Source organism: Pleurodeles waltl, chromosome 6, assembly GCF_031143425.1.
Source record: "Pleurodeles waltl isolate 20211129_DDA chromosome 6, aPleWal1.hap1.20221129, whole genome shotgun sequence".
Classification (NCBI taxonomy): domain Eukaryota; kingdom Metazoa; phylum Chordata; class Amphibia; order Caudata; family Salamandridae; genus Pleurodeles; species Pleurodeles waltl.
The window spans coordinates 1,059,154,595-1,059,180,680 of NC_090445.1; the positions used below are offsets into that span (position 1 = coordinate 1,059,154,595).

A 26,086-nucleotide genomic window follows, 5' to 3' on the forward strand; every position below is an offset into this window, starting at 1 on the left:
TACCTAGGGCCCACATTAAGGGTGACTTATATGTAGAAAAAAGGGGAGTTCTAGGCTTGGCAAGTACTTTTAAATGCCAAGTCGAGGTGGCAGTGAAACTGCACAAACAGGCCTTGCAATGGCAAGCCTGAGACAAGGTTAAGGGGGCTACTTAAGTGGGTGGCACAACCATTGCTGCAGGTCCACTAGTAGCATTTAATCTACAGGCCCTAGGCACATGTAGTGCACATTACTAGGGACTTATAAGTAGATTAAATAGTCCAATCAGGTATGAGCCAGGGTTACCGTGTTTAAAAAGGAAGAGAGCATATGCACTTTAGCACTGGTTAGCAGTGGTAAAGTGCGCAGAGTCTAAAAGTCAGCAAAACAGGGTCCAAAAAGTGGAGGGAGGCAGGCAAAAAGTTAGGGGTGACCACCCTAAGGCATGTCAGGTCTAACATGTGTCCCCCCCAGCTGAAAGTGGGGAGAGCTACCCGACCTCCTGGGAGCTCTCATCGCTAAGGCGGAAGTATCTGGAGAGACCATCAGCATTGTCGTGGTCAGCCCCTGGGCGATGCTCCACCATAAAGTCCATCCCCTGTAGGGAAATGGACCATCTCAAGAGTTTTGGATTCTCACCCCTCATCTGCATGAGCCATTTGAGGGGCCTGTGGTCTGTCTGAACCCGGAAGTGAGTCCCAAACAGGTAGGGTCTTAGCTTCTTCAGTGCCCAGACCACAGCAAATGCTTCTCTCTCAATAGCACTCCACTTTTGTTCCCGTGGTAATAGTCTTCTGCTAATAAAGACTACTGGTAGGTCTGAGCCCTCCTCATTCAGCTGTGCTAGAACAGCCCCTATGCCATGCTCTGAAGCGTCTGTCTGAACAATAAATTCCTGGGAGTAGTCAGGGGCCCTGAGCACGGGAGCCGTGCACATGGCTTCCTTCAGAGAATCAAAGGCTTTCTGACAGGCCTCGGTCCAATTCACCAACCTAGGTTGTTTCCTGGAAGTGAGTTCAGTCAAGGGTGTCACAATGGTGCCATAGCCCTTGACGAACCTGCGGTAGTATCCAGTGAGGCCCAAAAAGGCTCTCACCTCAGTCTGTGTTCTAGGTGGTTGCCAGGCCTTGATAGTTTCAATCTTGGCCTGGAGCGGCTGCACCCTTCCACCACCTACGAGGTGTCCCAAGTACACCACGGAACCCTGCCCAATCTGGCACTTACTAGCCTTGATAGTCAGGCCTGCCTGTTGCAGGGCCTGAAGCACCTCCTTGAGGTGGAGCAGGTGTTCCTCCCAGCTGGAACTGTAGACAGCTATGTCGTCTAGGTAAGCTGCACAGAAGGCATCTTTACCAGCTAGGACCCCGTTAACCAACCGTTGGAAGGTAGCGGGGGCATTTTTCAGCCCAAATGGCATCACTCGGAATTGGTAATGGCCATCAGGGGTGGAAAAAGCCGATCTTTCTTTAGCCCCCTTAGTCAGGCCAATCTGCCAGTACCCGGAAGTAAGATCGAACGTACTCAGGAACTTGGCAGCGCCTAGCCTGTCAACGAGCTCATCAGCTCGGGGGATGGGGTGAGCATCAGTCCGGGTGACTGAATTGAGACCCCGGTAGTCCACACAGAACCGGAGTTCTGGTTTCGCACCTGGGGCAGTAGCCTTGGGAACCAATACCACAGGACTGGCCCAGGGACTACTGGATTTCTCAATAACCCCCAAAGTCAACATCTTGGAGGCCTCCTCCTTGATGCTGGCCTTCACTTTATCTGACAACCTGTAAATTTTGTTCTTTACAGGAGCACTGTCACCTGTGTCAATGTCATGCACACAGAGGTGGGTTAGTCCAGGTGTAAGGGAGAACAGGGGGGAGAACTGCTCTAGCAACTCATAGCAGTCCCCTCTCTGTGATGGAGTCAGGGAGTCAGAGAGAATGACACCCCCTACTGACCCATCCCCTTCTTTGACAGCGAGGAGGTCGGGGAGAGGTTCACTCTCCTCTTCCATGCCCTCATCGGTGACTAGGAGCATACTGACCTCAGACCTCTCAAAGTGAGGTTTGAGCCGGTTGTGATGGAGGACCCTTAGGGGTTGCCTGGGGGTCTTGAGGTCCACTAAGTAAGTGGCCTCCCCTTTACGCTCCTTGATCTCAAAGGGGCCAGTCCAGCGGTCCTGGAGAGCCCTGGGCTCTACTGGCTCCATCACCCAAACTTTGTCTCCAGGTGAGAACTCAACTAGAGTGGCCTTTTGGTCGTACCACTCCTTCATCACCTCTTGACTGGCCTCGAGGTTACTCTGGGCCTCTTTCCAGAAGCGTTGGGTTTGTTTGCGGAGGGCCAGCATGTAGCTGACCACATCCTGGGGAGGGGCCTGGGGAGCTCTCTCCCAGCCCTCCTTAACGATGCTTAGGGGTCCCCTGACAGGGTGACCATAGAGAAGCTCAAAGGGGCTGAACCCCACCCCTTTCTGGGGCACCTCTCTATAAGCAAACAACAGGCAAGGTAAGAGAACGTCCCACTTACGCCTCATGGCCTCAGTCAGGCCACCAATCATGCCTTTCAGGGTCTGGTTGAATCTCTCAACCAGCCCGTTGGTTTGAGGATGATAAGGGGTGGTAAACCGGTAGGTCACCCCACACTCATCCCACAGGGTCTTCATGTATACAGACATGAAGTTTGTGCCCCTGTCAGACACGACCTCCTTAGGGAATCCCACACGGGTAAATATTCCCATCAGGGCTCTGGTCACCACCTTTGCAGTCACTGTTCTCAGAGGGATTGCCTCTGGATAGCGGGTGGCATGGTCCACCAAAACCAGGATAAACCTGTTGCCCAGGGCAGTTTTGGGGTCCAAGGGACCAACAATGTCGATGCCCACCCTTTCAAAGGGGGTGCCAACGACTGGGAGTGGGATCAGGGGAGCTTTAAGCCGTTTCCCTGCCTTCCCACTAGCCTGGCAGGTGGGGCAAGCTCTGCAGAAGTTATCTGAGGCTTTCCTCATTCTGGGCCAATGAAAGTGGGTGTTAAGCCTGTCAAAGGTCTTGTCTTGGCCCAGGTGTCCTGCCAGGGGAATGTCGTGAGCCAGGCCTAGTAGGAATTTCCGGTAACACTGGGGGACCACCAGCACACGGTGTGGCCCAGGACCTGGAATTCTACGCTCACTGTAAAGGACATCATTCTCCCAGTAAATATGGTGAGCGCCAGAGGCGTCACCGGCTGCGTGGTCTGTGGCCTGCTTCCTCAGACCCTCAAGGGTGGGGCATTCTCTCTGCGCCTTGCAGAATGCTTCCCTGGTTGGCCCCCCCTCTACTTGCCAGCCAGCAAGTTCAGGTAGGTTACCCAGGGCAGCTATGTCCTCCCCGGTTGGCTCGGGGGCCTCCTCTTCCTCAGGGACCTCGTCTACCCCCGTGGGAACATTGGAGGCGGGTTTCCCGCGCCCCGGGCCCCCCTCTTGGGCGGCTGTCTGGGCCATTTTTCCAGGCTCCAGACGCCCTTGACTCCCTTCCCGGGCAGCCATGGACCTGGTGGTCATGCAGACCCACTCAGGTAACCCTAACATCTCCAGGTGAGATCTGAGCTCTACTTCTTTCCAAGCAGTGTGCTCAAGATCATTGCCTAACAGACAATCTACAGGCATGGCAGGACTCACAGCTACTTTCAGAGTACCAGAGACCCCCCCCCCCCCACTCAAAGGGAACCAGAGCCACCGGTAGGTGACTCTCACGATTGTCAGCGACTATGACCTGGTGGAATGTATTAGGGACTATCTGCTCTGGGGACACCAGCTGACTCTGGATAGTAGTCATACTGGCTCCTGTGTCACGCAGAGCCTCCACCTTCTGCCCATTAATGGTGACCCACTGGCTGTACTTGGAAGTATTTCGGGGCATGTGGGCTTTGGGCACCATTTCTCTTTCTCCCAGGGACACTAGGGAAATCTCTACTTGCTCCCCCAAGCTATCTGGGTCCATCTCCCCTCCAAGCGCTACACTAGTTATCCCAGGTGTCTGTCCGGTAGTGGACGGTGCCCTTTTGGAGCACTGGGGGTCGCCTTTATAGTGACCATACTGGTAACACTCCATACATTTGGGGTTGGATCTCCCTGACTTATCAAATGTCCCTGGCTTCTTCCCAAATCTAGAGAAGGAATGGTTGCCACCCCCTCCCTGGGAATTCTTTTGGGGGCCTTTTGAGAGTTCCTTATCTGTAAGTTTATCTCCCCCCTCTTTCTTCTGTTGGGAACCTTGACCACCTTTGTGTGAGTCCCCCCCAGGTACCTTTTTGGACACTCTGGTGCTAACCCAGAGGTCCGCCTCCTCAGCAAGCTTCCTGGGATCAGTCAGCTTACTATCTACCAAGTGCTGGCGCAACTCTGTAAAAGTAGTATTAAGCATATGCTCTCTCAGAATCAAGTCATATAACCCTTTATAGTCATTTACTTTGTTGCCCCGCACCCATCCATTCAGTGCCTTACTGGAAAAGTCAAAGAAATCTACCCATGTTTGTGTGTGTTGTTTGGTGCTGTCCCTGAACCTCTGACGGTATCCCTCAGGGGTCAGCCCAAACTTGGCAAGTAAAGTGGCTTTCTGAAGTGGGTATGTGTTTTGATCAGGTTGATCCAGTGTGAGAAGTGTGTCCCTCCCCAAAGGTGGCACATAACCCCACATAGCTACCCCCCATTGCCCTTCAGGAACCTCATGAGCCCTTAGTGCAACTTCATAAGCAGCTAACCATTTATCTATGTCATCTCCCACCACAAAACTGGGCACCACATTTTTGGGTATACGAACCTTCTTTTCTCCAGCAGGTCCTGTCTGTATGCTGCCACCATTATTGCTGGATTCAGACTGTCTCGCCTTGATCTCCAGCTCCTTGAGACTCAGTTCATGAGCCAACAATAGTTTCTTTTCAGCCAAAGCTCTTTCAGCTTCCACCTGTTTGGCTGCTCTTTCAGCTTCTGCTTGTTTGGCTGTTCTTTCAGCTTCAATCTGTTTGGCTGCTCTTTCAGCCTCAGCTTGTTTGGCCTCAATTTTCAGTTTTGCCATTTGCAATTGGAACTCCCTTTCCTCTCTCCTTTCCTCTGCGGTCAGGCTTTGCATAGAGACACTGCTCCCTGGTCTGGAAGGGGGCACAATTGCAGTGGTAACACCATCCACAGATAGTGAAAATTCCTCTGAGGTGCCATTTTCTGGCTCCTCTTCCTCATCATCATCTAAATGGGCTTCTGCCCAGGCCCTCAGCGCCACTTGAAAGTCCTCCTTTCTGGAGGCCCCTTGGGTGGGTACCCTCAGTGCCCTGCAGAATCCTCTTAGTTGTTTGACCGTATATGTATCCAACTGGACTAGGTCAAAGTCCCCTGTCTGAGACCCAGTCAGAGACATGTTGAGTGAGGATTTAGTTTTTGAAAATTGTCAGGAAAAAAATCGGGTTTTCAAAAAGAGATAAAGACCAAGTTGACCTTCAACTGTGGGTAGGTAGTGAAATACTTAGCTACTGTATGTCACTGCACAAATACAAGTCCTATCCTCACCGCTGATCACCAATGTTAGAAATGGGGTTTTTGGTTGGCAGTCAGGTTACCCCCTGTCCAAGCAAAAGCCCTCACTCTAGTCAGGGTAAGTCACACACAATCCAAGATTATCCTGTGCCCACCCTCTGGTAGCTTGGCACGAGCAGTCAGGCTTAACTTAGAAGGCAATGTGTAAAGTATTTGTGCAATAAATCATACAATACCACCATATAGCACCACAAAAATACACCACACAGTGTTTAGAAAAATATATAATATTTATCAGGATAATTGTAGGTCAAAAAGAATAAGGTTGCAATGGAAACTTGTAGAAATATCACGGAAAAGTGATATAAAATGTCTTAAGTCTTTAGAATATAAACAAAGTCTCTTTCAAGCACAAAGTACCTGGTTTCTGGTGGAAAATCTCCTCAGAGGGCCACAAAAGAAGAGGTGCGTGGAAAACGGGTGGGTGCGTCGATTTCTCCCCAGCACACACGGACTTGCGTCGTTATTTTCCACGCGGGGAAGTCGGGCATCGTTTTCCGGCGCGCGGACAGTCTCTTTCTGTGGATCGCGGGGATTACCAGATGTCCCGGGTCTATGCGTGGATTTTCCTGCTTGTTCTCCGGCTGCGCGTCGGTCTGCGGGGCTGCGCGTCGAAATTACGATCTCACGGCAGGCGTTGCGTCGATTTCTCCTCTAGACTTCGATCTGCGGGGCTGCGCGTTGAAATTACGATCTCACGGCAGGCGTCGCGTCGATTTCTCCTCTAGAGGTCGGGCGGCGTTGTCCTTGCGAGGCCGTGCGTCGGATCTTCCATCGTCCCAAGAGTGTTGCGTCGATCAGCGTCGGAGTGCGGCGTTTTTCTCGCCGCGAAACAAGCTGTGCGTCGAAATTTTCGGCGCACGGAGCGTCCAAGTAAAAGAGAGAAGTCTTTTTGGTCCTGAGACTTCAGGGAACAGGAGGCAAGCTCTATCCAAGCCCTTGGAGAGCACTTTCACAGCCAGACAAGAGTTCAGCAAGGCAGCAGGGCAACAGCAAGGCAGCAGTCCTTTGTAGAAAGCAGACAGGTGAGTCCTTTGAGCAGCCAGGCAGTTCTTCTTGGCAGGATGTAGTTTCTGGTTCAGGTTTCTTCTCCAGCAAGTGTCTCTTGAGGTAGGGCAGAGGCCCTGTTTTATACCCAAATGTGCCTTTGAAGTGGGGGAGACTTCAAAGAGTGGCTAAGAAGTGCACCAGGTCCCCTTTCAGTTCAATCCTGTCTGCCAGGGTCCCAGTAGGGGGTGTGGCAGTCCTTTGTGTGAGAGCAGGCCCTCCACCCTCCCAGCCCAGGAAGACCCATTCAAAATGCAGATGTATGCAAGTGAGGCTGAGTACCCTGTGTTTGGGGTGTGTCTGAGTGAATGCACAAGGAGCTGTCAACCAAGCCCAGCCAGATGTGGATTGTAAGGCACAGAAAGATTTAAGTGCAAAGAAATGCTCACTTTCTAAAAGTGGAATTTCTAGAATAGTAATATTAAATTCGACTTCACCAGTCAGCAGGATTTTGTATTACCATTCTGGCCATACTAAATATGACCTTCCTGCTCCTTTCTGATGAGCAGCTGCCACTTCAACAGTGTATGAGGGCGGCCCCAATGTTAGCCTATGAAGGGAGCAGGTCTCACAGTAGTGTAAAAACGAATTTAGGAGTTTTACACTACCAGGACATATAACTACACAAGTACATGTCCTGCCTTTTACCTTCACAGCACCCTGCCCTAGGGGTTACCTAGGGCCCACATTAAGGGTGACTTATATGTAGAAAAAGGGGAGTTCTAGGCTTGGCAAGTACTTTTAAATGCCAAGTCGAGGTGGCAGTGAAACTGCACACACAGGCCTTGCAATGGCAAGCCTGAGACAAGGTTAAGGGGGCTACTTAAGTGGGTGGCACAACCAGTGCTGCAGGTCCACTAGTAGCATTTAATCTACAGGCCCTAGGCACATGTAGTGCACATTACTAGGGACTTATAAGTAGATTAAATAGTCCAATCAGGTATGAGCCAGGGTTACCGTGTTTAAAAAGGAAGAGAGCATATGCACTTTAGCACTGGTTAGCAGTGGTAAAGTGCGCAGAGTCTAAAAGCCAGCAAAACAGGGTCCAAAAAGTGGAGGGAGGCAGGCAAAAAGTTATGGGTGACCACCCTAAGGCATGTCAGGTCTAACAACTAACATAGGGGCTTATACTGAAATTGTTACATGTTCAACTGAAAGAGCTCCAAAACCTGATCAATAATGGTTTAGCACAACAAATAACAATGCCAAGAAGCAAACTCGCACCACTCGTTAACACAGTCTGTTTTGCTCTAGCTGTAGCTAAAAAGGACACTATGCCAAGAAGCGAATAGCATAAAATGTTAGTTTCAACATTGCAATCGATTTTCTGCATTCCTTCTTGTTCCACCAAATAGAACATGAAGCTGTTATTTGGAACTATGTAGAATTGTTTCATCCTGTTCACACCGCTATCCAAATTATTTATAATAGAGATACATACAGTACCCAGAGTATAAACAAATTTAAGAAAAACAGTCCTTGTAGTGCCCCAGCCAAACTCTTGATATCAAAATATGCTTATTTGTGATTGTATCCCTTTTGTTTCTCTGCACATTTAAGCAGAAATATAAAAGACAAGCTTTAGTTCAGCATAGAAATGCACTGTTTTATATTCTGTGTTTCCATTTGACCACAAAATCTACAGAACTGCATGACAACAATTTCCTTGTTGCATCTATGTCCATGTTTTGAAAAACAGAACATTTACATGACACGTGGACATTGCACAGAATGCTAAACAGGAACAACTTTGTTCACCAGACCCTAAAAGTCAATCCCTACATATTACTGGAGGGTCACAAGTGGCAACAGGCATTACTAAATGAAACTGGATTAAGCCCTGAAGAAGTCCCAAAAGGGACGAAACTTGTTGACTATGGCTACAATAAAAAAAAAATTCATAAGATCATCAATAAAGGAGTGAACAATAACCTAATTGGCTTATTGTATAACATGGAAATATGGACACTTTCCCCATATTAACAAGTCATATTATTTCAAAATACTTCCTTCTTTTTCGAGTGCTGAGATACCATATTTTATGTATGCTTTTTTTTAATGAAACTTGAAAAGTGCCATTATTGATTGGAATAGTTCAGGTTTCTGAAATTCTTAAGTAACACTCAAACATAAATCATACCGCTTTGAATAAGAATGCCTGATTACATATGTCATCTGCTTTTCTACAAGTCATGGCTTCATTGCCATAGTCTTTACATATTGAGGTTTCATCTCTGTTTTGAGAGAGACATTCCACTTCACACCACAAATGAAAAGAGAATAGACACTCCCTTTAGGAGAGGGAGTCTTTCTTCAGTTGTTCTTGAACTGCTCACATAGGAACTTACGTTTCCCCATCTTCTTCCTGCTATCCCAAACTACAGTACACGTGGAGATCCAGAAATAACACATGGCTTTGATGAGGAAGTTTAGACTTAACTATGGACAGAATGAAGGACAGAGTCACCAAAACTAATTGTTTGAAATGCAGCCAAATCCAAACTATAATGTAGAACAAATGAGATTAGTGAAGAACTAGTAGCCCTCCTACAGATATCTGACAATGACACCTCTACACAGTTTGTCCAAGACATAAATACCTCTCTAGTGGTCCTGGCATTGATGTTAATAGGAACTGGAATAATTGTTATCTCACAGTTCTTAGAAATTGTATACTTAATCCATCTGCCAATCATGCATGAAGAGTGTGTCCTTGCTCTACCTTTTAGCCCAAATGTCACAAAACAATTTTCACTTCCTGACATATGTAATTTTGTCAAGATAGATCAAAATGGCCCTTCAGAAAAGGAGGGCTTCAACCTCCCTAAACCTAGCTTCGAGGCAGCCCATTGGAAGAAAAATTATTGTTCCAATTAAACAAGACAAACATTTTGCATATAGAAGAGGGCACAGAATGTGGAATACCTCAGACCTTACAAAACTTGAGATAGGACTCAGACCCAGACTTCCAAATGTTTCACATCTCCTTGTGGAAGTAATTTCCAGAAGCAAGATCACTTTTACCAAAGCCTGAAGAGGCAGATGCAAATGTTAAAATAGAGAGCTTTGGTGCCCATGTAAACAAGAACAAGATCCCAACTTAGCCAGTGGTGTGGTTGAACACCAAGCATTGATTCTTGAAAGTATACAGCAGCCGTAACAGAAAAGGTTCACCCACATTCTTTGACTTGCCCCTATAGTGGCCACCCTTCAATCATAGCTTCAATAAACTACTCTTCAAAACCCTACCAGATAAACACAAGAATTTATATAGAGAGATACTGATGGGGGAGAAGTCCCTTCTCACTACACAAAAGAGAAAAGTTACCCCAATGGAAGCAAACCAATTTCTAGACTGCTACTATTATAAGACAAACTCGGGATCTTGAGCATTTTCATCTCGATTATAAACAGAAGTGAAGGAAAGACTGGGGCAGGTTCACAATGAGGAGGGAATTATCAGCCAACGGAAGGAAGTCAACACCATCAGCTTGTACTGTTGGGAAAACCAGGTCCAACAAAGCTAATAAGGCACAATGAAGTTTATCTTAACTGATTCCTCCAAAATCTATCATTCTCTTCAGCCTTAGAAGGTGAATAGTGTGACAGGCAAATAGAAGCCCACAGACCTACAGAAGCTAAAATGCATCTACACCCAAGCTCCTTCTGTCAGTTTCTGAGATACAGAGTGTATAACAGAGGCATACTCCAGGGAAGCAAATAAATCCAATCTTGACTACCCAATCTTCAGTGTTATCATGCTGACTTGCCATGGATGGAAATGGAGGAATACTGAGAACCAATGGTTTGCATATGCTCATGCACCCTGATTGGTAGTTCTGATAAACACAGCGGGACTCTGTCAAAATTGGACACAAGCTAAACGAACTATGAAAACTGGCAAAGTGGAGGATTTTGACCTCAATCTATTTGACGGGCATCTGTTGTGAGGATCAATAGAAGGAGGAGAACAAAAGTATTTTCACCTTGAGAACACTCCAATAATGCTATGCCAGAGTCATAAGGTGGAACAAAGAAATTTCCTTCTTATGTTCCACACTTTGCAGAATCCCTGCATCTCATGAGATTATGTACGAAAGTGTCTAGAAATAGCTCATTAAATTGCTATTGTTGTGGCTGCAAATAGGTCCTGAACCTTGGGACATTCTGTCACAATTTGCTCTAATTGTTTTCAGCATTGCTTGAGTGTGCTGGTGAAATGAGGTCACACCATTGTTTTTTAGACCTCATCTCCACTATTGTATTGATCCCTGCCAATGATTGGAGACCTAGCACTTGCCTGACAACAAACAAAATGACCGGAGAACCGTCAGGATGCCATGTTCATTTACTTTTGGATTTAAACAAAGAGGAGGCAGAAATCAGACAGTCACCCTGGGAGGGAAAAATCTAAATAACCTCCTCATGTAACATTGCAACAGCTATTGCCAATCACTTCAAGAAGACACAATGTGTGGAGGATGGATAGAATGGAATGAGTGGACATTCAAAAAGCTGCTGATCCTCAATAAATTATTAAATTTACACCAGCATATGAAACGGGTATATAAAAGTCCGGAAATACCTTGAAAACTCCTTACGGGGATTAATGTCTAGAACATTGACAACCAGAATGGAAAGGAACAAATGCATTGATTCACATCCTACAAGTCTATGATTGGTGAGAACTCTTTTGGCAAGTTTCTCATCAAAAAGAGCACTGAATATATGTATTAAATCTTTTCCTTCACTGAGACTTGTACAATGACATGGCCAATGCACTGAATCCTAACAGGCACAGAGGTAGTCTGGGGGACTTTATAAGTTAAAACAATATCCATTTATAAAAATGTATGGCGAATCAAAACACCCAGTACCGTATCCTTTCAATTATGTTAAAATAATCAAAGATACCCGCCAACTGAAAATTCCAACAACCCTCTCATGGCATAGCCAGGCCTTTGTATTGGGGACAGAGCACAGACAGTTTTGTGTGAAAAGCTGCATGACGCTACCTCGAGACAATCTAACATAGACTACTTCCAGGATGAGCATATGCTTGTCACATCAAAATGAATGATTAAATGAGGGACTGAAATCCTTTTTTCTTGGCTGTTTGATTGGACCAAAATGCTTGATCCCTAGAGGGGAAGATGCAAAACGAGAGGCCAGACACAACTCTAATCTCTAGGAGTGTGTCCAGACATGTGGTCTATGCTCAAGAAATGCCAGAAGTTCTGTAGTACATGCCCGTGGCCCACTAAGGGAAGTGTCTGAAAGCGAACAAGTCAACAACTCCATGGATGCCAAAAGGTCTATGCAGTTGTTACCATTCTGTATGGCCAAACATAATGACTGGAAACTTTTAGAGCTTTGTGCAACATAATCCATGTATGGCTTAGCTTAACGCAAAATCGTTCCATAACTTCCAACTTCCAGGCAAATGGTCACCTTCTTTCTCACGCTATCCGCCATCTTAGACTCAGCGGACGTCTAGATATCCTTTCAGAGTAGACTGTTATAGTAAGGTAGTTAAGGACGCTCTTTCGATCAAATCCTGTACCTCAAGATGGGAATATGCAATGACTGTTAAGTCCTTAGACGCCTTCAGATGGCACAATGTATCCCCCCATTGAATGGTTATAGTAATAATAGCACACTTCAACAGAGTGTTTCATTTTGACTTTCTAGGTTCTCATAGAGACCCTCTGGGCAGCATGCACCAGGCAGTCTGTGATGCAAAAAGCAAATGCAAACACAAAGCATTTGCTTTCACTATAAGAACAACAAGAGCTTTTGCTATCTTCAGTTGGGCCTACCTCAGGCCTATGTGAACATGCATGTGTACACCCTTAATTCTGGTCCAGCAGTAGCCAGGGTTACACATTCGTGCATGGCGATAAGATTGCCCTTTAGTTAGCAGAAATAGAAACATCACTGTACAATAGGCTAAGAAGGTTGATGTGTAATCACTGCTCCACAGTGGACAGCGTCTCTACTGGACACAGGAAAAACAAGAAGAAGGAAGGCTGTGGACGGTCTCATAAGGTAACATTCAAGTGCAACAGAAGAAAGTCTCCCAATTCTAAAGGGACTGCCTAGCTCTTTTAATGTATCAGAGGCCTGGTTCAAACATGTGGCGGAACATCACTAAGTACGATCTTTGAAAAAGAAAACCAGTGAAAAGAAATTGTGAGGCAATGGCCAGAGATTCATAAATGCAAAGTTGCATTTTCGAATTGCGCCTTAAACATTAAGCTTTAGAAAGACACACAACATAATTAGTCCATTTGTGCCTAATTAGGTATTTGTGGTCTGTGCTCCTGTTGGTGGTATGCAGCATTACGTCACAAACTCTGTGGCTGAGACTCCTGTTTTGTTTCTTTTGGCACCAGCCAATTTAGTTCTGCTCGGGCAAAAATCACTATTGTGTTTATCGTAGACAAAGATAGTGTTTGCACCTTGCCTGTTGTAGACAACAGTAATTTTACTCTTGCAAAGCAGCACTTACATCTGCAAAAAGAACATGTAGTAAACTATCACAATTTTATGAATACGTAAAAGCACTAAATAGCACCTTTGTGCACATTAGCAAAGGCCAAAAAAAGACACTAATTGAACAGTATGTACTTAAACGTTTACGGCACTCCAATCTATTTGCATTTTCAATATAATTACTTTAACTAATATTTTTGATAAATTGTGTTAGCTATTGACAACATGATAAACCTCATGGAATGAATGGAAAAAATAAAATTCTATCGAAGATAACGCATTTTAGGCTTTAAAATTAAATGTGTTTGTCCCTGATTGCTTGCTAGGTGCAATATCTCACATTTCAAGCAATACCTCAAAAAAGTATATTCTTACCTTAAATGCCCTTCTTTTGTCCGTGCAATCAGGATTCTCACACAGAAGAATCTTATCGTCTGTCAGCATCCGCTCATCTAGAGAAGATGAAAGGACCAGTGAAACATTACAAACTTACAGTGCAGTAGCAATCGTGAACAAAGAAGCACCGCAAACCTTTACTGAACAAGGGAAAAGGCCCAAATTTCAAATGTTACTTTGGAGTTTTCTCCAAAGGTATTTGGATTGTGTTAGGCTTTTAAATGTACCGTGACCATACATTTGTCTCGGTTACTTCATTGTGAAACACATAGAAACTACTTAAGTTGTATGCTAACCAGTGTGGGCCAGAAGAAAGGCATTCATAGGCTTCATTGTATCTGCCAAATAATTGTGGCCATTAGCATAGCACGCGGAACCTGGGCTTACCGGATCATAGTACAGATGTATCGATAGAACCGCTTCTGACCTGACACTAATCCACTGACCACAGAGTTGGTCTTGAGGAGTCCTAATTCTAGCATCACATAGTGTCAAGTCTGCCGTTAATTTAGGTTTAAAAGCTTAATATTCATGCTCATATTTTGTGTTCTGGCCAAACGCAGAATAGCAATGTGACCACAATGTTTACAAAGGATACCTTTGGCCATTACACACTTTATCTGAATAGATATGGTAGAAATACTTAATTGAGAAAAAAAAGAAATGTGCACTTTATTACTTTGTTAAAGGTTGAGTTTCCCAAAAAACATCCAGCAAAGTCCTTGCTGGCGTATTCCTAACATATTCCAGAAAAAAACAGAGTAGATCCACAAACGGTTATAGAGGTTTTTTTTTTGTCCTCATTCACCACAGCCCCTGAACCAACTCTCTTCCAAAACGTCGTTCTCACCCTCTCAACAAGAGAATGGTCCATGCCAGGGGACTCCATTTAACTCTCATACAATCTTCCACAGAAGGGGAAAAGAACCACTATCGGACAGGAGATCCTAGAGAGAGGTGTTTAATCATTGGACAACTGAAAGGAAATTATCATTAAATACATACTACCCACCCATTCAAAAAAATTCAAATAGATTCTCTCCATTCTAATAAAGGGGCCCAAACGTTTGCCCTTGTCCTCCTAGTATTTCGTAGGTTCAAGTCCAGTTCCAAAGTTTGAAAAACGGCATTGAGCCACTCCGAGTGTGTCGGATGGGAAACAGACATCCATTTTTTACAGATTTCTCTTCTACCCAACAAGATTACATAAAACAAAAATGTAAGCCTTTCATTGCTTCCCTTTCTGCTCCCTACTTCCAATTCCTGTGACTGCCCAAATATTATCAAAGGGAGAGATGCTGTAATTTCTCAACCTAATATGCCAGAGGGAGTACTGCATACTTCCTCCCAAAATAAATAAATGCCCGGGCATTCCCAAAAAATATGGATATCTGTTGCCCCTTCAAGACCGCATTTTAAACATTTAACCACCTCTCCTTTTTAAATTCTAGACAGCTTATCCGGCGAAATGTAGGCTCTATGTATAGTTTAGAGGTGATTTTTCCTCAATGAGCCTGGTTTTACCACATCAAACAAAATCGACAAAGACTTCTTCCACCACCTGTGAACCAGCACCTTAGGGATAAAATCCCCCCAAAGATCTATAGGCAATTTAAAATCCTTGTCTAATCATTCTGCAATTTCTCAATACCAAACCGCAACCTTTCTTGAAACCGAGGAAAACAACGGGAGAGAATCTTCCAAAGCATTAACTACACCCAAACACCCCTTAACCCCCTGTGCCCATTCCTTTATCTGCAGGAACTTCAGTCTAGACAGGGATCCTCCAGTTTTCTCCGTCAACTCCTCCCATTAAAGCAGGATTCCCTCATGAAAAAGATCCCCCAAACTTCCACCCCGCCTTTTTAATTGGTAATGCTAGAACATCTTTGAAGCAGTCTGGTGTGCCCGGAGAGTCCCAAATGGGCGCTTTACAACTATAATAGGTTTGTTTTGCTGCTTGTCTTAACTGGTACCAACACTTCGCACGACCTTGCAATATTTTCAACTTAACCTTTTTAAAAAACTTTGGATCTCCAAATTTAAGTAAAAAGTACCTTGAAGCCCCTTTAACAGTTGAAACCATAGCCTTGCATATTAGACCAATTGCTGTGGTGTCTGGACATAGAAATAATATCCTTGAGCTCTTGAGTAAAAAGCCCAAGCGTAATACCTCAAATCTGTCAATGCCAAACCTCCCTTTTCCCTTCTTCTACGCAGTTTTTTCCAAGATATTCTTGGCCCCTTTGACCTCCATATGAAATCATTTATGGCCTGCTGCATCTTTTGTGAATGTCCTTTATGCATAATAAGAGGAGTAGCTGAAAACAGAAAATTCCACTTTGGCAAGATGGGCATTTTAACTAAATTGACTCTCCCAAGTATGGTCAATGGAAGGTGTGTCCATCTTTGCATTATACCTTTATGTTCCACTAACAATTTTTGTTGGTTCCTTTCTGCTAAATGCTTAAGATCATGAGTCACCAATATACCTAAATACCTTACTTCCTTCTTACCATATGTCAAGCCTTCCTCCATATTCCAAGACATAATACCTGCTTTTTCAACATTCACCCGATATCCGATATACTACCAAATCTCTCAGCCAATTCTATAACTGCGGGAAGGGCTTTTGATAAGTTACTGGTATATACAAGGAGAACATCTGCATATAAAGCCACCTTTTTTCCCAACCTTTACAGCTAAACGGAGAGATTGACAAATTCTGCCTGATCTTCCTAGCCAATGGCTCTATGTTCAAATTAAACAGTACAGGAGACTATGGGCATCCTTGTCTAGTGCCTCTTGTGATTGCAATAGATCCTGTAAGGTTCCCATTAACCAATACCTTAGCCGAAGGGGCCCTATAAATCTGATCGATAATCCTACAAAACTTGTCCCCCAAATTAGCCCGTCTTAAAATCAATTTTAAATAACTCCAATTAACCTGATCAAAAGCTTTCATTGCTTCAATAATAATAATCGGCAGGGGGATCTCAAGAGAAGTGTCCAAATCTATCGCCCCAATCAGATTAAAAGTCAGCTCATGCAAATATCTTTATCTCTAGAAAAACCTTTCTGATCAGGGTATATCAAATTATTCACTACCCTATTCAGCCTATCAGCTAATGTTTTAGCAAATCATTTATAATCACTATTCAACAATGATAAAGGCCTATACGAAGTGCATTTTGCAGAATTTTTATCTGGTTTCAAAATTAGTGTAAAAATAGCCTCATTCCACGAAGTTGGTATACAAATTCCATTTTCAAGAATCCCACCAAACAATTCAGTTAGAGCTGGGATAATAGCGCCCCCTAATGCCTTATATAGTTCCACTGGAATACCATCCGGACCAGGGACCTTCCCACCCTTACTCCTATTCAAAACTCTCTTTATTTCTACTGATGTTATTGGTCCATTCAGTAATTCCTGCTCCTGCTGTGAAATACCAGGAAGTATATCAGGACCCAACCAGTTATCAACCATATCCTCTCCCATCTCTAACTCCTCTGTATAAAGTTGAGCAAAAAAAGTTCTGAAAGCCAGACTCCATAGCCTTACTATCCATCACTCTTTCCCCTGACTGATCTACTTCAATTTCCTTGATATAGTTCCTTACTTGATCTGATTTGCTCTTCCAAGCTAGTAACTTCCCCGCGTTTCCGCCATACTCAAAATGAGCCAACTTACTTGCCTCCCATCTTTTTATAATTCTACCTTGTAATACATTGTCCAACTGCTGTCTCAATTCATCCAAATTTATCCTCAAAGCCTCTGGCTCACCCGTTTCTTTCATCCCCACCAGCTTGTCCTTTTTCCTTAGCATTTCCTGTTCTAGAGATTTTATTTCATTCTTAAACAACTTATGTTTATAACACAAGATACTCATGATCCTCCCTCTTATAACTGCCTTAAAAGTGTCCCACACCACAAATGGTAAAGCCGACCCAACATTAATACTTAAAATAACCTCTGTTTCCTTACCTAATTGAAGTGCAACCTCCTCGTCTAATAATAATGAACGATCAAATGTCCATCTATTACTGGTTGTCCTCTGAGACAGATCAATATCTAACAACACCGCTGTGTGGTCGGATAGGTGAGAGGGCAGATATACTACATCCTCCACACCTTCTCTCAACCGTATATCTAGCAGAAAATAATCAATACGGGACGCATGTCTATATTTTTTGTTAAAAAAAGAAAAATCCCTTTTGTTTCCGACTCTCTGTCTCCATATGTCGCACAAGCCAAATTTCTTCATCATCCTCCTCAAATATTGCTGAGATTTCGGAGTTCCTAAAGGCTTGCAATTGTCCGTCCTATCTAGTTTATTGTCTAACACAACATTAAAGTCTCCCATCATAATAACCTGATCTGAAAATTCAAAAAGCTGGGAGAACAACCGTCTAAGTGGTTCTATATTGTCACAATTAGGGCCATAATACCCAACCAATACAATATTTCTGCCACCAACCTGTACTCTAACTATAACACAGCACCCTGCTGGATCTGATCTTACGTCCAGTAGTACTATGTTAGCTTGTTGTTCTTTAAACAGAATAACCAAACCTTTTGTATGAGAGTTGTGCTCAGTACAGACACACGTTTGGACCCACCTCTGCGTCTTGAATAACTTCATACACTCATCTCTTGCCAGATGGGTCTCTTGCAAAAACCAACATTTGTGCTGTTAAATCTGTTAAGTATTGCAATATTCTACTTCTTCTTCCTCTAGTTCTCAAACCATTAACATTCCAAGAAAGAATGTGCGATACCGTTCCTCTTGTCCCCTGACCCCTACCCCTACTAGCTATCTCTAAAATAAGGTGTGAGAACTAACCCGGGTGAACAAGGGTCTTTTTTATTTTCTCCCAAATGCTCCCCGCCCAGTGACCCCCCATCACCCACCTCCCCCAGCCCCTCCCATGGAGAACCTCCCCAATTTGTATGATGATGTTGGCCCCATTTTTAGAACACCCCTGTATTCCGGGGTATACTTAGAATAACTAAAAGAAAAAAAACCTTCACTGGTGTTCGGCCTGCCCACTTTTGATAGCTGCCAACAATTCTTCCGCTCCATTTACATCCCTTATATTATGCATTTTATTATTATACATATCTCCGAGAGACGCAGGGAATTTCAACTGCGCCGAAGCCCCCAAGCTCTTAAATACCTCCAGGCACTTTCCCAATTCCCACTGCCCATCCATAATAGACCTAGAAAAATCAGACCTAATGTCAAATGAAACATCATCCACTCTTAAAGTTTTTTGTTTTAACGCTCTAGACAAGATCTTTTCTTTCAACTCATAGGTTACAAAATGTATCAAAATTCTTTGAGGTTTACTACTATTCAGCCGCATCAGAAAGGGGTCTCGATGAACTCTCTGAATGTCTTTTCCAATCTCTTCTTTACTCTCCTCAAGCCTAACTGCAGATTTAATGAGGGAGACCACTTAGGACTTCAAATTTCCCCCTTCCGCACTTTCCGGTATCTTCAAAAGTCTTAAATTATTCCTTCGTGAATAATTCTCCAATCGCTCTAGTCTGTTTTGTAACTCCTGCTCCTTCCCTTTTAATACCTGAATCTCTTCTTTATGTAATCTCAATTCCTCCTTCATTCCACCCACAGTTTCTTCTAGAACTTGAGTTCTCTCCATCAAACTGTCAAACTTCCTTTCTAATACCTCGCAGGCTTCCCTTATCTCCCCTTGGTTTATTTCAGAATTTGCAAAACCTTTATTTTATATCTTCCAAGATAGAAAGAATCACTGTCTCAATGGAGGAGCCTTGGGTAAGGCAAGGGGCTATAGGAGCTATAGGAGCCGCAGCTTCTGACAAAACTTGAAACCTATGCGTCCGGGGGACCACTGGTACTGGAATTGCTGCTTGCAGGGAAGTAGACTCTTCACCACTGTTCTGCACAAGGGAAGATATCCCACACCTTGCTTGCCCCGCCTTAAAACATCCATTAGCTTGGCAAAACAAGAGTACACTGTTTTCGACTGTTCCACTAGCGTCGCCAAACTGTTCCATTTTCTGTTGTCCGGGGACCTCCATCACCTGATTACTCTGGGTCTTCGCCTGCCCCGGAACAAGTGCAGTGACCTCAGGTCTAACTCTGAAGTAAGACCTCAAGGAGGGTGTAGGCTTACTTTTTATTTTATGACTGTTCTCACCTCCCCTCCTCACAGTGTTCCTCTTTCCTTCAGGCTCTTTACTCTTGCTTGTTTCCCCTATTTCCTCAGCTACAACGTCCCCTTCTGCCCCTTATCTGGCACCTTCTGCCCAAATCCCCCTGCTTTCAAAGGTCTAGGGGGGGTACCACAATCCCCCCCACTCTGTCTTACCGCTCCTCCGGCTGTCCCCACCTCCACTCCTGCTGCCGCTCCCTGCCGCTCCCCTCACCGTAGCTCCCGACTCCTCTTTCCTCCCGCTGACAGCCTTACTTGTGCTGCTGCTATTCCCCCAGAGGGGAATAGGCGCTGCTCCCCGGCGCGTGCGGCGAAGCTCCAGTGCGGTACGATTCCAGTGCCCAACACCAGCTGCCTTCTGCCCCTCTACCATATGCCGCGGCATGCTTCCAGCCCTCGTCGTCACCGGCCCACACATCCGGTGTGCGTGATCTCGCCCTCAAGCCGCGCCGTCACCTTCCGCCCTTCACTGCCCAGGAAACAGGTAGGCGTCCTAGCGCGCTGCTCCCTCAGCGCAGCCCGCCATGTTCTCCCACACTGTCAAATGTGGTTGTAGAGTTAATGATTGCGTGCCTCGTTATATTTATATTGAGGGGTTTGCGGATCGAGATCTAAATCCTTAGTAATCTCCTAGCTATCCAGGCATACCTAGAATGTTTCACACCACAGAGACCATCTAGAAATAGGGCTGGAAATATAAGTACTACAGGGAGACGTTCTAGCCCGAGTGGGCAGCCTGCCCAGTGGTCAACAAAAGGAGTTATCACCATTCTATACATTCCTAGCCCAACTACAGCATGCCAGTCATTGTCCCAGTGAAAAAGCGAGCAGATTCTGTATTTAATGAAATAACATTGTTTCAATCACAAGCAATAGTGCAAAAACACTATCTTTCACAAACTCAACGGTGTGCCGTAATTAATACAAGTTAAAGAGCTCAACCATACAAACCATTAATGTTCTAAAACATACTTTTAGGTCTGAGCTAAAGGCAGCTTTAACTGACTTCTTATAGCAATTAGTAATAACAGTCAATGTAACATACAATGAAGAAGGGCTTTGTGAGGGCCCACTTCAGCCAATGACTGCTTGAAGTGTCATTCGCATGATGGATAATGGGACAGGGGGTCAGCTCCTTTCAGCAATTGCAGGCTATGGATCAGACTGCAGGCAGTGTGGATAAGGGTGCCTTAGTTCCACACTAACCAAGCACAGTCCACCATTGCTGTAACTTGCACTACAGCCTCCCCGCATACAAATCCACCTAACAGAGAGAAGCCAGTGTCATTACTGCACCCCTGCCTGCCACCTTTTGCCATTACTCATTGTGTTGAGCTTCCGGTCACTACTGGTGCTATAAAGTCAGGGATGAGAGCAGCATCTCTGGTGAAATCCAGTGGTGAGCACCATCTGGCCAGTACTCACAGGGTGTGTTCACAGTGTTAGTGTGAGCAAAACTGTTTCCGTGGTACAGCACTGCGCCACTTCCGGCCTGAACTGCACACCCCACCATGAATCTATCCTACAGCGTTCTACTCCCAAAACACCCCTCTTATGGATGCACATGGGTGCACCTGCCCAGGTGTGAGCTGCGTAGGGACGGTTCAAATGCCATGGCCACGCCCCTTCTTCTTCCATTCAGTAATTCAGGATGTCCTACCCAAACAGCCTATAACTTCATGGAGAGGCAGCACTGGAAAATAAGGCAATGCTCCCTCTCCCGGGGAGCCAAACAAGTGGTGCAGCCCCTACAATGACCTGTCAGCAAATACAGTGAAGTAACGCTTGGCAATGAGATGAAAAGTGAAGTGAGCAGAAACGGCTACTTTGTGTGCTGAGAGCAGGATCACTTAAATCATTCTTATCTCCTGTGTTCAGATTAAAGCATTCCTACATGCAGACATAAGCGAAAAGCCTTGTGATCAACAGTCCCTGCTGTACCTATCTTTCTCTCAGCCCCATCATGGGACAATGTAGGTTCTATCAAAACCCGTTCAGTCATTTCCAAAAGGATTATCATAAATCTGTATGATCTCAGCTACACAACAGAGGAGAGAAAATAAATGTGAACAATGAGTTAAAATTTGATCAGTGCAATAACTTTTTTATGGAAACAACTTGTATATACTTGTCTGTCTTTGTGAGCTGTCAAGTTCTGTAGGGTGACACCGCTCTACAACAGTCGAACTCTAGATGGGACTTTTAAAAGGCTGGTGAAGAGTCGATTGCTTGGGTAAACGTTCTGGACAGAAGGTTACTTTGAAGGACATACCTGAAGAGATCAGGAGGATCACTTACACCCTGCTGGTTGGCCACCTGGCTTGGTAAACAGCGCAAGACTACGGCATCCGCTCCCCTGACAGAGGACCTCCCCCTTAGTTTGAAACCCACACCTGCCTGGCAGTGATCTCCAAATCCTTCATTGCAACCAATGGTGAAATGGTTATGTGAAGCCTGTGAATCTGCAGAGCTGGCACATTGTTTGTTGAACATGCTCTGCATATATTTTGTTTTCCAGAAACAAATCCCTCCGTCCTAAGCACAGGTTTGTTGCTGAAAAACAAAAAACTAACAACCTTGACGCACAGCAAGATTTCTCCTTGCATGTTAGGCCCACTATTTTTTTCCATACACGAGCAATCATGCCTCGCTTGGACGTGTCCGTCATGGAAATCTAGTGATGTTACCACTTCCTAAATGGGGCAAAATGACCACCACTATGACCCGGTGGTCGCAAAGAAAATTAGCTGCCAGCCAAATGTTTGTGCCTGTAGAGCCAGCCGAGGGAGAGCCTTAGCGCAAAATGATGGGGTGTGCTGCAGAATGTGATGAGGGCTCCTGACTCTCCCATATCTCACTGGTATACATTGGCCTTGGGCTGAATGGAGTCTGCTGAAGGGTTGGGGATCCCTTGAAGGGTTGGGGGAGCCACAGGGACTGCAGGGGTCTGCGTTACGTCCCTGTGCCAAGGCTCCGCCAATGGAAACCAGGAACTTCCCTCATCTCTAAATGGAGCAGAAAAAAGGATGTTTGATCAGGAAAGAGAAAGACTATACTATCTTTTTTTCCAAATCTGTTTTTATTATTTCACATTAATAACAGTGAGGCCAAAAGAAAAGTGCTTGGTATATAGCTATGCAATCGGGTACATGATTATTGTCATTACAAATGTAATACAAAAAAAGTAATACGGTGACAGGCACATGTGTATTATTTAGAGGCTTTTGAGGTAGGGGGGAGGGAAGATCTACTCATGAGATGGTACTGTGGGGTCAAAAGGGACCAATCCAGAGGGAGTGTAAGACACTGGCTTCTGTGCGTGCCCACTGCAATAATGTATTCAGCCGTATAGTTGTATCTGGGACTGTTGGCGCTTTCCACTGCATTGTGATTTGGCACTTCAGCATCACCAAAGGAAGATCAGTAAACTTGTGGAGATGTTTATCTCCTTTGGCTCCTGGCAGGAGTGTGTGTGTGTGGACCAAGAACTAAGGGCCAGATGTAGGAACCGTTTTGCATGTCGCAAACTGCGAAAAACACAGTTTGCGCCATGCAAAACGGCCATCGCGATGCAAGTGGGTGGTAACTCATTCACAAACGGGAAGGGGTCCCCATGGGACCCCATCCCCTTTGTGAATGTCACTAAAAAAAATTCAGAGCAGGCAGTGGTCCAATGGACTACTGCCTACTCTGAAAAAATGAAACCAAATGGTTTCATTATTTTTTTGTATTGCAACTCGTTTTCCTTTAAGGAAAACGGGCTGCAATAAAAAAAAAAAAAAACTGCTTTATTACAAAAGCAGTCACAGACATGGAGGTCTGCTGTCTCCAGCAGGCCACCATCCCTGTGAGTGCAGGGACTCGTTATGAGTCGCAAAATGCGACCCACCTCATTAATATTCATGAGGTGGGTCTTTGCGACCCCATAGCGAGTCGCAGAAGGTGTCTGAGACACCTTTCTGCATCCAATTTTACGAGTTGCAAATTGCGAGTCGGTCTGACTCGCAATTTGCAACTCGCAAAATTTGAGTTTACTACATCTGGCCCTAAGTCTGGAGACCAGATGCACCAGGTGGTAGCAAAGTTCTGCTCATGCTAATGGTGTGAGGCTCTTCATTGTGCGGACCACTGCACTCCGAGATGACTTGTGAAGTGAATAGATCACTGTTGCAGGTCCCTGTTGGGGGCTCATTGAGGTCGAGTGGGAAGCATTTCTCTTGTGTGACCCTTGGCTACATGCTCATTGCGTGTTGTGCCCATTCATAGGTTGGAACCTGTGGAGGTGTGGGTACAAACCAATGAGTGATTTAATTAGCCTAGTATTGCACAACAGAACTTGTGTCCGGTGTGTTCGTCCGGACAGTCCAGTAGTGCTAAGGTCATAGCATACTGGGCAGAGTACCTCAACCTAGATGGGCACGGAAACCAAGTCTTGAGTGGAACTGGAAGGTCTGGTGCTGTTTAATTCATCACGCACCAGACTAGTGCCTCCTGTTGAGGGGGCTACCATGCTAGGATTTGGTTGAAGAAACCTGGTGCCGTCTGCGAACCCCCAGTCATCAGATTCCTAACAGTATCCTCTTTTTGTGGGGGGTACGGCACTGAGCACTTTCTATGTTGGATCAAACCTTTCTGGGGCCTCTGGAAGTTCACGGGCACCACACAGGGTGTCTCCAGTCCAGAGACACGTACCTGGTAACTGGTTGTGTGCAACCTGAAGTGTTGAGAGTGAGCCGAGTCAACAAACACCGACAGCCCCTCTCCATTCCAGAGGTACTGGATTGTCTGCTGGGGCTCGGCACTGCTGAGTCTAACAGTTGGCCCTGGTGACCATCTCCCTGTGTTTTGCAGACCTCTGAGTGAACCTCCTTTTGAAGATCTCTGAGTGAACGTCTCCTCATTAATTGTTTGCTGGCTGTTGTCTTTCCGGTCCCCCACCTTTACCTCGACACCTGTGGATTTGTGACTTAGCCTTGGGTAGCTGGGTGCCCAGGGGAAAGTTACTATAATCGTTGCGGGCTGCAGTGGGGCAAGGGTAAATAGAGGCTGGTTGGCAGGTGGAGTGTGGGTTGGGACCCAGAGGGTTTCCAAGCCTATCAGAATCCACTTGCCAATTATCAGGGCATTGCATTAGGGTGCCAGAAGTGAGTATGTATGAGAGTGTGTGCGTGCATCCCAGCACCAAATGATACCCGTGCCCCATGCCTAGGCGGCGGGTGGATGTGAGGGAATGAGTGAGTGAGAACGAGTGAATGCTGGGGTAGCACTGTGCTGTTGCTGGATACTCAGGCTCTGCCAGGGAATTTCATAAGATTGGCATCACATTTTACTAGCATGGCTGAGGCTGTGGGTCTAGGTGGGAGTGTGGTTACAGTGTGATATACATTGTACTGCTACTGTCAGCCCGGGGTGTACCCTGGATTACATATGTTACACTGATCATGGGTAACATGAGGGTGGACCTAGTGCTGACAGCGGGTGGGCACCATACGCGGGTGCGGGGAGGGAATGTATGGTTTCCTCAAATGTATATGCAATGATCAATGTTTAACGTAGTTGGGCCTAGTATCATGTGTTGTGTTGTTCATTGAGATTCATGCCTAAGCTTACATTGCATATTGTTGTGTGTTGTGTGCTCATTGACATTTAGGCTGAGATCACATTGTAATCAAACTGCGTTAAACATATGTGTGTTGAATACATTTTTTTACACATACAACCCACGTGAAGTCTCTTTTTGGGGTCGTCCACACACGGGGTGTTGTGGCAATGTGCTGTGCTGTTGCTTTGCACATTGCCTCCGAGGTAAGCCTGGCTTCTCCATGCCAAGCTACCCACAGGTTATCTAGCAGATGTACTTGACCACCCCGGACAGGAGTGGCAGGTTCTACCATACACTTTAGCCAACCAGACCGAGCAGCCTCCAACACACACTTTTAAGTTTAGGACGTTTCAAGAAATATCTATAAAGGCATATAAGAGTAGGCCAAAGAGAACACCTGTAATATTTCTTCCAGTAAAGAGCAGACCTGTAGTATTGCTTCCAGTTAAGAGTACATGTATAATATTTCTTCCAGTGAAGAGTAGACCTGCAGTATTTCTTCCAGTTAAGCGTACACATGTAGTATTTCTTCCACTAAAGAGTACACCTGTAGTATTTCTTCCGGTAAAGAGTAGACCTATAGTTTTTTTTTCATGTGAGCATGCATACATAATGGCAGAAGGGTTTCTTTCTTCACTCTAGTAAACAGCACTTTTCCTCTGCGTCACACTGTACAGCTCCAGTGACTTGAGTGCTGTAGGCCCCAGTGCAAGCAAGACAAATGTACCCATAACATATGGTTTGGTAGTGAAAAAACAACCATAATTGGGATGCAAAGGGCCCCGGTGCCACTTCATCTGCTGCACTATTGAT

The 26,086-nt window shown here is 45.2% G+C and overlaps 1 protein-coding gene across 1 annotated transcript in view; it reads right to left on the bottom strand.

Annotated features, from left to right (window-relative positions):
• Positions 1-26,086, bottom strand: part of PLEKHG5 (pleckstrin homology and RhoGEF domain containing G5) — an 834,379-nt gene that overhangs the window by 620,049 nt on the left and 188,244 nt on the right. The window contains exon 2 of the mRNA XM_069240015.1: positions 13,451-13,527. Within this exon, the coding sequence (XP_069096116.1) occupies positions 13,451-13,527 (77 nt within the window). The remainder of the gene's footprint in view (positions 1-13,450; positions 13,528-26,086) is intronic.